General features: G+C 41.3%; 1 protein-coding gene across 1 annotated transcript in view; it reads right to left on the bottom strand.

The window, feature by feature from the left end:
• Positions 1 to 1376: 1376 nt before the first annotated feature.
• LOC112120554 (excitatory amino acid transporter 5) overlaps positions 1377 to 17542 on the bottom strand; it is a 97848-nt gene continuing 81682 nt past the window's right edge. The window contains exons 8-11 of the mRNA XM_024219677.2: positions 13286 to 13480; positions 8134 to 8268; positions 4763 to 4862; positions 1377 to 1764 (exon numbers count right to left, since the gene is read on the bottom strand). Coding sequence (XP_024075445.2) covers positions 1528 to 1764; positions 4763 to 4862; positions 8134 to 8268; positions 13286 to 13480 — 667 coding nt within the window. The 3' untranslated portion in view covers positions 1377 to 1527. The remainder of the gene's footprint in view (positions 1765 to 4762; positions 4863 to 8133; positions 8269 to 13285; positions 13481 to 17542) is intronic.

The raw sequence follows: 17542 nt of genomic DNA, 5'->3' as shown, positions 1-17542 counted from the left end.
TGGGGGGAGGGGCATGCCCTTGCTTCCCCCTGCCCCTTGTGCATGCCCCTGCTTTTGGCAAGTGCTGAAAAAATTGCCCTCTCTGAATAGACTGTTTAAATTCAGAATTTTTCCCATAGAAGACATCTCAACATTCAGCAATATTTTATAGCACCAGCTAAAGATTTTTAGGAACTGATGTGGCAGGCATAACAATAACAAAATACACAGGTATTTGGCAGGAAATAGTTTGTGATCTTTGTACCTACCTGGTTCTGTATCCTTCCAGAAATCCTTTCCCCCCCAAGACCTACCTAACAAAACATGAAAGTTTGAATGTTCTGAGCACGTCATGCCACCCCCCCATCCCAGCTTTGAACAGAGAAGTAAGAATACATTCATTCTAGAAGTGCACAGATAGCCTATTTTCACAATGTCAGGTTTATTTTAAAATGTTCTTCATTGCAAACATTGATAACACACCCAGCAGAATTTATTGTAACCAAAGATTCAGTAATGGCTAAAAAAAGAGACAACATTCAGTGTAGTCCAACCCATGGTATAATGAAAAATAAAAAGCCAGTTTCCACAGCAAACTCCCTACAAAACCCAAATATTACTCATCTGCATTGGATTCCAGTCTGTGTTTAGTCTGCCCTTGGAATGAAGCATATTCGTCAAGAGCTTTGAGAATTGAGCTTATACATATACAGTGAAACAGTCTATAAATGAAAAGAGAACAGTGAACACTCTTTAGCACCAGTGCTTATGTGTTAGGGCTTGCATGGTTCTGCCATTGCAGGTATATTGTACTGATTCTACTGCAGAGATAGATTTTTAAAAAATTCTGTGTGGATCTGGCACTTAGAAGGCAAACCGTCCTTTGCAAGAATCTAGACATCTTTGAACCATATATTGCAGTTTGATGCCTATCTTTGAAGTGTGTGTAACAGAATAGCTTTTTAAATGTGTTTTCTTGCAAAGATAAATATTTTGCTTTGCTTTCAGTTTGCGGCATTATTAGTTACAAAAGATTTGCCTCTTGAGATCAGTGCAATTTTCTTAGTGCTATTCTAAAACTAAGCGTAAACTCTTTGTTTAAGGAGTAGAAGAGAAGACAAAATTAGTACACTCTCAGTACGTTTTGTAAATTCGTTTCTGGCAGCAATACATCTACATAAATACCATGTTCATAATTAGTGAGATGCAAAAAAAGGCTTTTGTCAGAAATAATTAAAAAGGGGTTAAATAAAAAAAAAGCAAAAAAGGAGTGTCAGATACTATACTGGAATCAAATCAGTTTGCCCAGGGAGAACCAAAGTTGTCCATTGGTTAATTTCCCAGTATTAAAATCATCCCCCTAAAGAAGCCCCCTATCTCTTTCAAGCCTTGTATCTTTTCTCATCACAGCTAGTCTCCTAGCTCCAGTACAAGCATGCTGACCATAACTCCACATTTTTTTCCATATAAGACAGAGTCCTCCCTCCAGCTGTGAGGTAGTGATTGGGTACCAGGTCACTGGGTATCAGATACCATCAAACGTAGCAATTACACATTTGTTTCCAGTTCATTGATTTCAATAGCGCAGTGGTCTTTACTGTTGGATTTCTTTGTGTGGTTCTCCGCTGGGTTTAGTTCTTGCTCCACTTGTATAGGTATGTGGTGCTGAAACGCTTTCACTGTTTCTGGTCCATGAGACTCACTCATGTTCTTCACACAACCATTTCTCTGGTAAGCCATGATTTGATGAATGCTGATGGGTTTAGTTTCACAGATCAATGGCACCTGTGTGGGAAACAGCAAGATGCTGCATATTATCACTGCTAAACACAGGCAATGAATCCCATCCTAATGATGCAGATAGGCACCTAGTGCAATTGGCAAAAAATGCCTATGCAGGTTGGACACCTAATTCCCAGTGAAAGTCAATGGGAGTTAGGTGCCTAACCTGCATAGGCACTTTTCCCCAACCCTCCCCTAGTTGCCTATTTGCATCTTTAGGCACCTAAATACTTTAGTAAATCTGGCCCTTGGTCCATCAGCAGAACTGTTGTTATCACTGGAAGTTCAACCATTCTTCAAGGCAGTATATGTCCCTTTGCTTAGAAAAGGGATGAATGGCTAAGTGAATGGCTATTTATATTCACCCTGGGCCCGATTTTTAAAGATATTTAGGCACCTAAAGATGCAGATAGATGTCTAATGGGATTTTCAGAAGCTCTACCAGCATCTTTAGGTGTCTAAATATCTTTAAAAATCTGTCTCTCCCTATTCCTTCCTGCATGAACGAGAGACAGCTAAGAAACTTAAATGTAAACAAATACAAAGAAGAAAAAAGGAAAAACTACTTATGAAACATATAATCAACCGGCAATCAGTGTTCATTGTCATAGGATTTGATCAATGCAAATAATTTAGTAAGATCCTCAAAAGAGATGAGTAGGGAAAACGCCCACAGTTAGACTACCAAGTTACAAGAGTTACAAACCCTAATGTGTCTGGGCCAGATGGAGTCATGTACAATACTGCATTATCATGGGGCTCCTCCTTATTGTCTACTGATGCTATGAGGGCTTTTGTCTTTCTCTGAAGTATAATGTAGAGGCTACTGCTGAGCCAAGACACCAGATTGAATAGACCATTGGTCTATCTATGCTTTGGTACCTCCTTGCCTCCCTGTTACCAACCTACTAGACCTCTGAGCTAACATAAGTTTTTCCCTCTGTGCTGTTTCAAAGGAAAAGAGGATTTTATTGATTGATTTCACAAGTAATGTGCTGAAATATCCTTAAAATAGAAACCAAGATGGTCTGATGGGGAAAACAATACGCAAATATTGGCAGAGGGAGGAGGTGGGCTTGCAGCTGAGACAACCTGCCCTTTGGGTATATATGACTAACTACACTAAATGTGCAGCCAAAACATAAAGACGACTAATGGTATGTTTTAAGATGGTTATTGAGTGCCAAGTAGAAAATAAATCTCCCTGCAAACAAGTTTACAATCCTTCAGGGGAATTGGGTTATATATTTGAATGGAATACGATGCTCCAGGACAGAGTTTTAAGAACCTTCCTCCAAAGGAAAATAATAGTACTAAATACTGTAATAAAATGTCAGGAGTCCTGTATTCGTCAGAAGGTGAGACTAGATGATCATAATGTTTGTTTCTGGCCTTATAATGGATTAAATATGTTTCTGTTAGTCTGTATGCTTCAAAAAGGCTCCTAGTTTAGCCAAGGTTTTAAGGGCTCCATCCTGTGATCAATGGGAGTTGAGGGTGCTCAGCACCTCTCAGTAGAAGACCCTAGCTAACAAAACATGAAAGTCTGAATGTTCTGAGCACACTGTATCAAGCCGTGACAATGGGATTCTCCAGAAAGATTAGGCAGTAAAATGGGAGAAATGATCAATAATAATTTACTATTCTTATTTGTATTATTTAGTTAAGCTCTGCATGAGCTGGATGCTATGCAAGACCTAGAAAAACACACAGTCCTGCCCCATGAAGAGCGAGAGAGAACCACTCAGTTACAAGCTGTCCTGGCTGAGCAGAGGAAGTTTATTGGGGGCACTCCAATTAACAGACGTGATTGGGAACTAACACTTAGGTGGACTAGTAGCAGTAGGGCTGGTAGAAGAAATCTGATTTAGAAAGGGATTTGAATGAACAGGGGTCACCTTTTGGACCAGGAGTGGGCGTTCCAGGTGTAAGGAGAGGCATGGAAGAAAACACCAAGAGAAGAGTGGGAGAAGGAAACAAAGGGAGTAGAGCACAGGGACTGTGAGAAGAAGTAAGAGGAAAGAAAAGCAGAGATGTAAGCAGGGGCTTGTATGTGATGTAGGAGGGGTGAAGATGCCAGTGGAGGGATTTTAGAAGGGAGTAACATGTTCGCAGTGTTGGAGGGAGGAAGATTATTTTAGCAGTGGGTGTTGTGAGCAGTTCTACCATATTCACTGTGATCATGAACATACTCTTCATTTGCCCTTTTCTGCACATGCACAAAGATGGTTGCCATCTTGCTTCTGGTCATAATTTCACAATCTGATTTTTTGTGCCAGAGTGGCTTTTTGCATGATCTGATTTTTATTTTTTTTTTAAAAAGCATTGTCCCAAAACTTCACAAGAAAACAAAATGTTGGGAGTTGTGAACTAATCCAAAATGGAAAGAGAAATGTCATGGATAAAATTTCATGGAAAAAACTTCTGACTTTTGTAGAGCTCTATTTACACCCCTGGCCCCATTTAATTCTTATATACGTATTCCTGAGGGTCCTACATGTGGCACATGGCATTTTGTGCAATGCGCTATAGAGCCCACAACATAGTGTTCTGGGTTTTCTAGTGGTACAGTATTCAAACAAATACCTTGCACTGTAGGGTCATACTCTTGGGAATGACTTTAAAAAGCCATGACTCTGACACTACCTGCTTAGTTAGGTGATGGTGCACAGTGATGAAATCCAACTGCTATCCTATATTTGGAGATACTTCCTTTCCCCACCTCCAGAGTTTAAAATATCATCCCTCATTAAAGGGCAACAATCAATTGTTTAAACTCCATAATGTATCTTCTGTACTTTCCTAAAAAAAAGGTAAATCCTTTACACGAATGCTACAAATATTACCTACTTTTGCATTTTGATCCATAGCCTAATTTTGTTCTTTCCATTAATATAAATTTAATCCAGAATAAATGAATGTGAGAAGTTGATGTTTAAAATATTTTTATACTGACAAGGAGTTCATTGCTCCAGACTGACTCATTTTGTCTTGTTCTTACCTCATCACCATCCTTGGTGAACTCCTTTCTGCAGACATGAGCCATGATTCCAGCAGCGAGGGCATCTCCCAAGACATTGATCATTGTTCTAAATCTGTCTCTGACAAACAAAACAGTGGTGTTAGGTGACAGGTGCTCCATCTTGGAAATAGTCATACCTGCAACAGGTACATACTGATTAAACATTTTAAATATTTAGAAAAAATCAACTCAAGTATAAGCATTGCTGTTTTCTCCACAATCTGTGAGCTATTTGCCTCTATTAATAGTATTGTATTTGAGTATTTAGATATTAAAAATTCAGAATATTGTCTGATTTGGGGACTGATCCTGCAAAATGCCAAGTTCCTCAACTCAAGTGAGTTGAGGGCAATCAATATCTTGCAGGTCCCTGATAAATGAAGAATCACAGCACCCAGAATGCTGGATAAGGAGATCACTGTGTGTAGTACAGTCTGCAATTTGCCTCTTACTCTCTTCCAGAACAACATACCCAAATAACAATGCTTTCCTAGCAATATCAAACTAACGGGAAACAGTCAACTCATATCACACTCCTGTCTGAATACACCTTACCTGCTATTGTTACAAGTAACACTTAAGACTAGGACAGAAAGAAATGAGAGAGAATATTTTCAGTTTATTGACTCTGTGCATTTGACAGCATCTTGTGTATAATAGATTTCACGATTCTCATATCCTGGGATCAATTTCAGTGTTCTCCCTGTTTAGTCAGTTAATCAATCTGTTTCTCCCTGTTTGTACAGGTCTCTCACACAGCAATGCTAAGAAAAAAATATTTTTTAAAAATGGATTGTAAAACCACAAATATTGATGGGACTCACTGACAAGGGTAGTATCTGAAACTACTTTTAATACATTATTTCCAAGTGACAATACACCTCTACCCTGATATAACGCGACCCGATATAACACGAATTCGGATATAACGCGGTAAAGCAGTGCTCCGGGGGGTGGGGGAGCTGCGCACTCCGGTGGATCAAAGCAAGTTCGATATAACGTGGTTTCACCTATAACATGGTAAGATTTTTTGGCTCCCGAGGACAGTGTTATATCGGGGTAGAGGTGTATTTCAAGTTAGAGAGACAAGGTAGGTGTGGTAATACTTCTCCCACCTTGTCTCGTTTATATCCTGGGACCAATATGGCTACAACTACACTGCATGTATTTCAAACTAACCGTATCCTTTTGTGAGTGAAAGACATTGAAAACTGTATCATATTGGTAACTTAATTTATGAATTTGTATAATAAAACTGAGATTCAGAATCATTCAGATGTTTGGCTTATAAAAGTGAATGAAGGTCCACTATCATACTACTCAGATTTCAAAGCATATAGAACACAGTGGATTTAAACTCTATGGGCCAGACTTTTCATACACTTTATGCATGCTTAATTTGTATGCCTAATTTGCAAGCCTAATTAGATGCACCTGCATGCAGTTATCCAAATTACATCTACAATTACAGTAACTACACATGAAAATTGCATGTCCACTGCACTTGAAAATCTGGACCTAGATGTGTCTATCCCTCTTAGCCTTAACTTACTGCTTTTGACTCTGCTTTGATGAAGAGCTTCACAAGTAAAAGTAAAATGCAAAAATATAGTTACAGCAGGTTTTTGCAGGAGGTGCTATTACAGTCTTACAAGTTTTTTCTTAGCTTGTGAACAAGTTTTGACTCTTGGAAAGACATGTTGGATCGTTAGTTTTGGATTCTGCCTAGAGGCACTTTGAGTAAGAAGAAGCTATTTTGGGGTCTGATAAGAGGGTATATGTAATCAGATACAAAACTTGTACTCAGCATTTTAACAAAGTAGGTAAGAAGTGTGTGGGGGGGTTTTCTTGGGCACTGGATAAAATTATTAAATTCACGTACCCACTAAGGTTACCTAAATGAGTTGTTGTACAAGTAGTACAACTAATGCATTGTAATGGAGATTTCAGTACTATCAGATCACTTAAGCAACCTTTATGTTTTTCTACCCCCAAATGTAATGATGAAAATATTTGTAAAGCTAACCACAATATAAACAGATCAGTTCACTTTGCATCTATAGGTTTATGAAACTGCCAAGCACTAGTCCAAGAAATGTAAGTATGCCCTTCTCACTCAAGGTGACCTGCAAAGGAAAAAAAAATTGGGCATGCACCCGTCTTTGATTTTTGTATAGTGTAGAAAGAGCCTGAAGTGGTTTTTTGTTGTTGTTTGTTTTAAATTTCTGCTGGTTTTACACTAGAAATTCAAGTCTTGTCTAGGCTGAATGGCTCTGATGACTGGATAAATAGTGAAATGGTGACTTTACAAGTATTGAGGCAGAACTGAGTAATTGAGAGGGGAAGAGCTTTTTAGTCAGAATGTTTAAACACCTTGTTTTTGTTGAGCTTTATTAACAATTAAAGAATGGCTTTGTTATAGATTCAACACCCTTGCCCTTTAAAGGTTAGAGGTCACAGTAAACATTCCTGAAACCTCCCAGAAGTTCTCCAGCAAAACCAAGAAAGGCCAGATTTGACATTCCTGATATTTTTGAAAGTAAAAAATAAGTGTAAAAAAATACTAAACCTTCAGGCTGTCTAAGCGTCATACAGAAACAAAAAAGGGCACAAGCCCAACTTTTTTTCCCTAATACTTCATAAAGTACTTTCAGTGTTGTAAGTTTAAATAAAATACAATGAATTTGTAATTGCACTTTTGTAGCATCTTGTGCAATGGATCTTTATTGTATTAAGAGGAATCATGAAGAAATGTTAAATTGTAGGACTTATTTAGAATAAAAGAAAAGCTGCTATTGTAAATAGAGAGAGGGTATTATATCTACTGGTATTATATTTATATAATCAGAACTGTTCAACTATGGCCTCATCTACACTGCAAAATGTTATCATGTCTGAGCATGAATGCCAACAGTTGAGTTAACTGATAAAATACTGAACTATTTAGATTATCTCTGTAGACCTGGCCTGTGCATTATCAGAGTTGAGAACTGAACTGCTCGTAATCTAGATACCAAAAACTTGAACAGTTTTGAATAATGAAGGATATGAAAGTTGAAATCTGCTCATGGACAATTCACAAAGAAAGAGCTGAAATTCAAAACAAATGACTGTATTTGTTATTAATTCAGCTAGCTCTGGCCATAGACTCTCTACTGCTAATGAAGAGTCTCCGTTAGTTTAGGTGCTTTCTCGAGTTCTATCCCTGCTGTCTCTGTGAAGTTCCCAGTGATTATGATGTGCAGAAGTGACAGCTGTGACGCCCTAAGCGTCTATGGATTGACATGCAGAGTACAGAAAAACAACTTGATTTGCAGATGGAAGGAAGGTTCAGACACTAAGTTACTTACAATGCCCAGTCAACTGCAATAATTAAAGTGATGTCATCGGTAGGCAGCCCAACTGATGTCAGAACAATGACCATAGTCACGAGGCCAGCTTGTGGGATCCCTGCAGCACCGATGCTGGCAGCTGTTGCTGTGATACTTGAAACAAGAAGAGGAACAATAAGATTTAACAGCCATATCACATGGCTGGAAATAACACACAGTAACAACGTATCTCTACCTGACTGTTTCTGGACCCGAATCACTCACACACAAACCACTGCAACAGGAGTTTATGAACTGTGATTAGAAATCAGCCAGATGGCTAGAATGGGGCACATTAGCCTGCTACACTTTCATCTTTTATCCCTACAGCCAAGTAGGTGAGCTCCAGTGGTCAGATTCTGCGCTGCACCTCTAAGTCATAGCATAGAACTTCTGACCTAAGGGAAGGGAGGGCTGCTAAGGTGGCTTTAAGCTACTTTTGCACCTTCCTGATTCTAGGCCGCTTTGCAGCCTTCAATGTAATTTGAAGAGTTGTGGGGGCCTGTCTCAGTGATGTCAGCCTGTTCCCAGAATCTCTTCAGTGCTGCATACTACAGACTTGCAGTTGATATACACCCACCCTCAGTGTAAACCCTATGGCAAGGAACGAACCTAATAGATGTTGTCTGTAGGTCCTGCACCAAGGGAACCCTCTCTGGCCAATCTTTTTATGCTGTTCTAGCCCTTCTAGACAGCATATATGGGCTGGAGTAGGGGTGAGGCTCTCATCCTAGATCCTGGCTTCATCTATTTGGGTCTAAGTATGAAGCAAGCAGGAATGATTTCATCCTCCTCTTATGTTTCTGGAAAATAGAAACCAGTCACTACTCCTGTTTGATTCTCATATTTTTCAGCCAGGCAGGAAGAGGGCAGGGGGACCTGGCAGACTTAAATTCCATCCTCTGGAAAAGAGAGGATAGTTTTGTGATTAAGAAACTAGGCTGGACCTCAAGACATCTGGATTCAATGTGTCTCTGCCACAGACTTCCCATGTGGCCTTGGGCAAGTCACTTAGTTTCTATATCTCTCAGTTCCTCTAATATTTCCTGTCTCCCATCCTTTGCCTGCCTCATCTACTTAGTCTGTAAGATCCTCAGAACAAGGACTGCCGCTCACTACGTCTTTGTACAGTATTTAGCAGGAGTGTCAGTCTCCAATCTTGGCTGGGGACTCTAGGCTCTATCACAATACAAATATTGAATGAATGAACTGAAAACTTCATTTTAATTTGACACTGAGTATTGAACCAAATGTCTGACTTCAAATAAGAAATGGGACTGAGTCAGAGTGTTTGGATCATGATCTAGGTGAGACAAAGCTTAGGTGTTTTCAGATTGAGGGTACCATTTTGAGTTCCTCTTCCCCATGTTCAGTGGGTGGGAGTCTCAGATCCAGGATTCTAGTTTGAGACCATCTCTGATACAAATATTAGTTTCCATGCAGACTTAAGCTCCCTACTACATATTTGTTCGGTGTTATATTTAATTAGTACTGTTTTGGAAAATGGATTCCCTTTTCCAGGAGCATAAATGATTGGGTATGTTCTTGGAAAGAGACAGATGGGAGGAAGAGAGCTAGGCCAGCTACTAGAAAAAGACAAAACATAAATATAAAGACAGTAAGTGGGTGACTTACTAAAGGAAATAGTAAGTAATAACCATCTGCGTTGATACAGTACCTGTCATCCCATGATTTCAAAATTCTTTACAAACATTAGTTAATTAAGCCTCAAACTATTATTATCCCTATTTTTCCAATGAGGAAACTGAGGTACAGAGATGTTAATTGACTTACTCAAACCCACACAATGAATCAATGGCACTAGGAGTCTTAGCTTTCCCACAATACATAAATAAATTCCTTATGTGGGCAGAGAGAGAGTGAAAATTGAGATTTATAAGCCATTTGAAAAAAATTAAAGCTTGTATGGCATTTGGATACCATGGTGGTGTGCCTAGCCTAAATAGAAAGGAATGTGATCTCAATGTACAAAATGGAAATGAAATTCAGTGGTGAATGTTACAGGTTCCCTGGACAGCTGATCAGGACACCAAACTATTTCAGAATAGAACCTCTGTGACTGGGTTGCCAACCAGGATTTAGACCTGCTCCTGCTCCCATTAAAGTCAGTGGTAAAACTACCAGTGACTTAACTGGAAGCAAGTATAGGGCCCTTAATTAGTAAGATCAGGGAATTCTGCTGTTGCTCATGCTATTTTTCAGGCCAACTTCACACAGTCAGCCACTAAACAGTGGCCCCAAATAGAGATGTTTGTTGGCATAATTACATTAAAAGGAAATTGGCAAGGCTAGGAGAGTGTCTTTAGTTCTTTCACTTCTACAGAGATGGCCTCAACAAGCCCCTGCAATCTTAGCCCCAGATCTCAATCCAGGATTGCAGCTCAACCCTATCTTCATAATAGGCCGAGTCAAATAAATAAATAAATAAATAATCAAACCAGAACATCCTGAAATTTGGGAATGTTCAGGGTGGATCCAGATTTCAAATCTCCCAGCGCGGGAGCATCTAAATCTAGAGAGTGTTTGTCCCATCATAGACCAATGATGTTTAGATTCAGTGGTGGAATGCAAGCTTAGATTTTGGTGTGGGGCCCGTCACTGTTAACGATCTGTTTTCTCCCTCTCTTTCCTTCCATTTTACCCTTGATTTCCCCCCTCTCTTTGATTTGTTTTTTAATCTTCCTATGTCCCTTTCCTCCTACTCTGGCTTTACTTATATCCCCTTATTTATTGGCATGAAGCCTGTGCTTGGCACATAAGCAGACATGGTTCTGCTCCGAGGAGTTTACAACATACATTCTTTCCATCTCCCATCATCCTTCTTGTTCTCTAATCTTCCAAATCACCCTTCCCATCTGCCTCTTCCATTTGGATGATTTTTATAACATACCACTTGTTTTTATCTTTGTTCTGGACCCATCTCTAATTAAAGTGTAACTGAATTATAGATCACAAAGGCTAAGGGTATGTCTACACAGCAGCTGGGAAGTGTGATTCCCAGCTTGGATAGACTTACATGTGCTAGTTCTGCATGAGCCGGTGTGCTAAAAATAGCAATGTGGCCTCGGCATCATGACAGGCAGCTTGGGCTAGCCACCCAAATATGTACTCAGGAGGGTGGCCAAGATTGCACTCAGGTGACTAGGCTAAGCCCCCTCCCATGACATTGCAGCCACGCACTATTTTTAGCATACGCTAGTTTGAGCAGAGCTAGCACATGTGTGGCTACTTGGGCTGTGAAATGTTTCTCCCAGCTGAGTAGACATATCCATAGTCCTGCACGTGACCATTCTCACTTTTAGTACAGGGCGAGAAGGCAACAGCTCATATGGGCCAGATTGATGTCTTTTTCTAATTTGACCAAACTTTCCCATTAATTCATAAGCAGACCCCAGTTATAGGAAGAAGCTAATTGAAAAAACTCTCTTGCTGTTGTCATTCAGGTCTTATACACACTAGAACTGAAGATGTGCAGGCCACAACAGTGTAAACATGCCCAGATATGATGGTGATGAGGTCAGAGGGTAGATGGTAGGTAGGTAGATTTCTAATGTGGTCAGGCATTACTCATTATATGAATGTTTTTCTAATCATTCATTCCTTGCTGGAAACCTGCAGGTTTCACTCCTGAGGCATTCTTTGGCAGGCAGTGAAATTATTCTGGCAATAGTTAACTGGTTGGAATTTTTTTTTCTATTTAGGATTGGTTATGCTATTTTCAAGAAGAAGGTATTAAATTATAAAATAAATTGATGGAGATATCCTGTTTCCTAGAACTAGAAGGGACCTTGAAATGCCTTCCCTAGCAGGACCAAGTACTGATTTTGCCCCAGATCCCTAAGTGGCCCCCTCAAGGATTGAACTCACAACCCTGGGTTTAATAGGCCAATACTCAAACCACTGAGCTATCCCTCCCCTGTGTTTAAAATATAGAATCTATAGTTAGTGCTCTCTAGCCAGTGAGAACTTGCTTGTTATTAAATTTGCTTTTACAAGCAGCAGTGGAAGTAATTTTTAAAACCTGAGCTACATAATGATTTAGAGGAAAACTACACACAGTGTATGTTATTTCTTTTCCTATTATATTTCCTGTCTCAAGTAGCCTTCCACCCAAGCTGTTCAGCACTTCCTGAATGTTTGCCACCTCTCTTTCAGAAGGAAGGGATAATTAATTATTCCAGTTTTAGCTTAAGGCTGACAAAACCCCAATGAGAAAAAATAGGACTTTTTTTTTTTTTATAAAACACACACAGAAAATATGTGGAGTGAGACTTTGTGCTGCACCCCTAAGAGGCTCAGCACAGAATTTACAGGCCAGGGGTTGAGGAAACTATGATGGCTTTAAACCACCTTTGTGCGTTTCGCATGCTGGGGGCTGAAGAGGCCCATTCTGTAACTTAAATAGCCCTGGGGGTGTAAATTACAGCAGCCTCCTTGGGGTTGCCCTATGGGCCATGCAGTGGAATCTCTCTGCCATGCTTCATTCCTGTTGTGCCTGGCATCCCCCTTTTTTATGGAGACCTCTGAGGGGTCCTTGGGAAGCAACCTTACAGCTGTCTTCCGTACTGCCTGCGCTTGATGAATCCTCCCCTGGTCCGCTGTGCTACTTAGGGTTGCTGATTGCTGCACTGGCCCTCCTGTGGTGTAAAGGCCCGAGCGCTTTGCTGAGGAGCTTACCATTTAAGTTTACAATGTTGAAAGTTATTTGTGGAGGGAAGGAGCCGGTGTGTTCTTAACATCCCCATCCTATGCACTGGAAGTGCATCCCCAACAGCACAGGGATTTGGAGGGGTTCGTTTTTTATAGGATTCAAGGGGGGAAAATTAAACACTGTGAGCAACAAAGTTGTAATCCTAAGTGAATGAGCTACAACTGGCCTAAAAGCGAAGGATTTTAAAAAAGCCAGTTTAACCAATTGAAATGCGATATATTTCTCTGTTCACGTCTGTTTTGATAGTGCTAATAAGATTTCCCTCCACACTGGCCCTGATCTTACAGGAAGCTTTGAACTGAACATTGCAGAGGCAGTAATGTGCTTGATACACAAATGAGAGAACATCACAGATTTAATGAGTCAAATGGAAAGGTTGCTGGGTTTTGGGGTTTATACCTTATAGTAATAATCTGTCCAAAATCCAGCTCATAATTGTTTACTTGAGCAATAAAGATTGCTGCCACCGCTTCATATAGGGCAGTTCCGTCCATATTGATCGTGGCCCCAACAGGCAGCACAAATCTGGCAATCCTTCTGTCAACATGGTTATTCTCCAACAAGCACTTGAAAGTTATAGGCAATGTGGCTGAGCTGCAAAACATCCAAAACAAAAACCAAACACATGTTGGAAGCTGTTTTATCCTCAGGGAATAACATTAAAAGCAGCAAACTCATCTATCTTCCCCTGCATATAGATCATATTCAATGCTGTATGCATTCAAGCACTATTTCCTATCTTCGCTTCTGTCTGCTTATGTATCGGGCCCAAATGGCTTCACTGATAATGGGAGTTTTGTCATTGGCTTCTGTCATAAACATACAGCTAAGGGTAGCATAAAATCCCTCCTTTACCTGTAAAGGGTTAAGAAGCTCACATAACCTGGTTGGCACCTGACCAAAAGGACTAATGAGAGGAGAAGATACTTTCAAATCTGTGGGGAAAGGTTTTTGTTTTGTCTCTCCTCTCCGGTCAGCGAGGAACCAGGGAAGGGAAAATACATCTCCTAAAGCCATATCTGAACTAAGCATCTAAGATTACAAATTGTAAGTAATAGGAAGGAAATGCGTTAGATTGTCTTTTGTTTTAGCTTGTGAATTTTCCCTAGGCTAAGAGGGAGGTTTATTCCTGTTTTTTTGTAACTTTAAAGTTTTGCCTAGAGGGAAATCCTCTGTGTTTTAAATCTGATTACCCTGTAAAATTACCTTCCATCCTAATTTTATAGAGGTGCTTCTTTTACTTTTTCTGTATAATAAAATTCTGCTTTTAAGAACCTGATTGGTTTTTAGTGTCCTAAAAACCAAAGGGCTGGTCTGTGCCCACTTTGTTAACCTATTTAGTTGGTATATTATTCTCAAGCCTCCCCAGGAAAGGGGGTGAAGGGGTTTGGGGGGATTTTGGGGGAACAGGAACTCCAAGTGGTTCTTTTCCTTGAATCTTTGTCTAACTCACTTGGTGGTGGCAGCGATACCATTCCAAGGACAAGGAAGAATTTGTGCCTTGGGGGAGTTTTAACCTAAGCTGGTAGAAATAAGCTTAGGGGGTCTTTCATGTGGGTCCCCACATCTGTACCCTAGAGTTCAGAGTGGGGAGGGAACCCTGACAGCTTCTGTGAGAGCAAGAGCAAGTCCGTTGTGTTTAATGCGCACAAGGCACTTGAGCATGTGTATGCAAATTCTGCTTTGCACTGTTACGCAAGAGACAATGATTCAGTTCCCACTCTACAAATTTTTAAATCAGTATTGGATGTTTTTCTTAAAAGTATGCTCTAGTTCAAACAGCAATTAATTCAGAAAGTTCTATGGCCTGTGTCATGCAGGGGGTCAGAGTAGATTATCACAATGGTTCCTTCTGGCCTTATAATCTATAAGGTAGAAAGCAAGGGCTGGAGGTGCCGCAGAAGCCATAGTGTATGTTTAGTCACCAAAGGGTCAAGGAACGAAAGTGCCTCATGCAGTTGTGATACCTCTGGAAACAAAACATCACTGTTGATACTTTCAGAAGGAAATTCCACCCCATCCTCGTTAGACAGAAAGCTGATGGCCCTGATGATAAGCTTTGAAGCAGGGTAAGATATGAAGCAGGGGTGGGCAAACTTTTTGGCCCAAGGGGTCATCTGGGAATAGAAATTGTATGGTGGGATGTTAATGCTCACAAAATTGGGGTTGGGGTGTGGGAGGGGGTGAGGGCTCTGGTTGGGGGTGCGGGCTCTGGGGTGAAGCCAGAAATGAGGAGATCAGGGTGCGGGAGCGGGCTCTGGGCTGGGATGGAGGAGTGGGGTGTGTTGGGGGGTGAGGGCTGGGGGTGTGGGCTCTGGGGTGGAGCTGGGGATGAGGAGTTTGGGGTGTAGGAGGTGCTCTGGGCTGGGACCAAGGAGTTCTGAGGGCGTGAGGGGGATCACAGCTGGGACGGGGGTTGGGGTGAGGCTCAGGGGTGCAGGCTCCAGGTGGCGCTTACCTCAAACAGCTCCTGGAAGCAGCAGCATGTCCTTCTCCAGCTCCTACATAGAGGCGTGGCCAGGGAGCTCTGCACACTGCCCCATCTGCAGGCACCACTGCTGCAGCTCCCGTTGTAGTGCTGGAGGGGGCCATTGGAGCGTGTAGGAGCCAGAGAGGAGCCCCTGACCCTGCTCTCTGGATGGAGTGCCGGAGCGGGGCCATGCCACAGCTTCCGGGAGCTGCGTGGAGCGACCCTGATCCTGCTCCCCGGCTGCAGCACCAGAGTGCCAGAGTGGGGCAAGCCCCACGCCCCACTCCCCAGCAAGAGCTCAAGGGCCAGTTTAAAATGGCCCGCGGGCTGTAGTTTGCCCACCCCTGATGAAAAGCAAGGATCTCCTCACGGCTCCGATAGGGCTAGAGGACATGTCTCAGGCCCACCCCATCTCCCTTCAGGCATACAGTAAATAGTGCAGTTTTATTAAAGTGCAAGTCTGATCCTGTGCCTACACAGGATTTCTCCTCCTGCTTATCAAAGTTAAGGGCCTCAGCTCCTACTAACAATGGGAGTTTTGAACACAGACTGAGGACAGTGTACGCCCTTAAGACTGTGCCAGTGCCTACTGAGTACTGACACCAAACCAAAAATAAAATACTTGTTTAGGCAACAATTCATAATGGTTACACAGTAAACAGGATTATTTAAAAAACAGGTTACTCCTTGAGCTAAACTCTCCAAAACTCTCTCCTCCCAGCCCTCCAAGTGAATTTAGTGTTGGTGAAAGATGTCAGATAAATAGCCCTGGGGACTGAAACCCTCTATTGTATCTGATCTGTGGACAAACAAAGTGCAAGGTTCCTAAACCATGATGAACTGGTGGGATCACTTCTGTGGACCAGTGAAAGTACAGTTGAGTGTCTGTGCCTGCTCATTCCTTACCCTCTCTGCTGATGCTGCAAACAAAGAAGCCAACTGGGACAGAGATATCTGTGCACTAAGAAGATTTAGGGCTGGCCTATACTGGGAACTTACATCAGCATAGCTACATCTCCCAGGGGTGTGGATTTTCAACACTAGGTTCTTGGATGAATTCTTCTGTGAGTATAGCTACTTCCTCTCGGCAAGGTGGATTACCGACACCAACGGGAGAACCCCCCCGTCAGCCTAGGCAGTGTCTACATTGAAGTGCCTCTGCAGTGCTGTGGTAGCAGTTTAAGTGTTGACATACCCGGAGTCAGAGACCACCGACTCATTTCACACACACCACTAAGCAGCCATATAACTGTAGCACCTTTTGATCCCTAGTGAGCTGGAGAACAGCTTAGAAATCACAAACCTGAGATTGGCTAGGTTGGGGGCAAATTGAAATTACTGCTCCTGATTGGCCAAGAATTGCACACATCCTATTTTTGTTCTCTCTTCTCCTCTTCCTTGTCCTTTACCACATCCTGCTTGTTCATCTCATCCATCAGTTATGTCTTGTCTCTTTGATTGTAAACTCAATCGAAAAGACAGGGCAGGGTCTATCATTTGCAATAGATTTGTACAGCGCCTAGCACAATGGGGCCCTGACCTGGTTGGCCTCTAGGTGCTACTGGAATATAAATGTAAAACAGAAACCAACATCTTATAATGGACAGTTTTAGGGAGTTCAACCATAGGCATAGCTGCCAATAATAATGAATAATGAACTTAAAATCCATTATTACCACTCTTGAGCTACTTAGAGTTCTGCAGTGACATCCACCCCTTTTATAAAAACATCTCTTGCAACTCAACAGCTTCTTTTACAGTGAATCCTTGTGTTTCTTTGTATGGAGAGGAGGGGAAAATGTTTATTCTTTTTTCAAAGTTTTTACATTATTATAAGTTTTAATGCATCCAGAGGGCACAACATGTTAAGAACAATCCTTCACCACCCTTTCTCACATTACAGACTACTTACCAAATGCCACATTAAGAATAATTAAAAAGTCCCACTAAAGATGAGGTAAGAGCCAAATGTTGTCTTGCAGTTAGGATATACTGGTGGTAGTTTGCGAAACTGTATGTTCAGACAGACAGCAGCCCACTCAGAAGAGCAGAATAAAACTTGAAAATTCTACTTCATGCAGGGTTTATGTGAACCTTTTCTTCTTGTTTCACATCCTTAAACTTTGCTTTCAGTTTCAGGCTCAAACAAATCTGAAAATTAAAGCAAAACTGAGCAAAACCTACAA

The sequence above is a fragment of the Terrapene carolina genome, unplaced genomic scaffold (assembly GCF_002925995.2).
Source record: "Terrapene carolina triunguis isolate 2854851 unplaced genomic scaffold, T_m_triunguis-2.0 Scaffold102, whole genome shotgun sequence".
NCBI classification, from domain to species: Eukaryota; Metazoa; Chordata; order Testudines; family Emydidae; genus Terrapene; species Terrapene triunguis.
The sequence above is the reverse complement of the archived record's forward strand: the minus strand, read 5'-3'. Positions and strand labels throughout refer to the sequence as shown.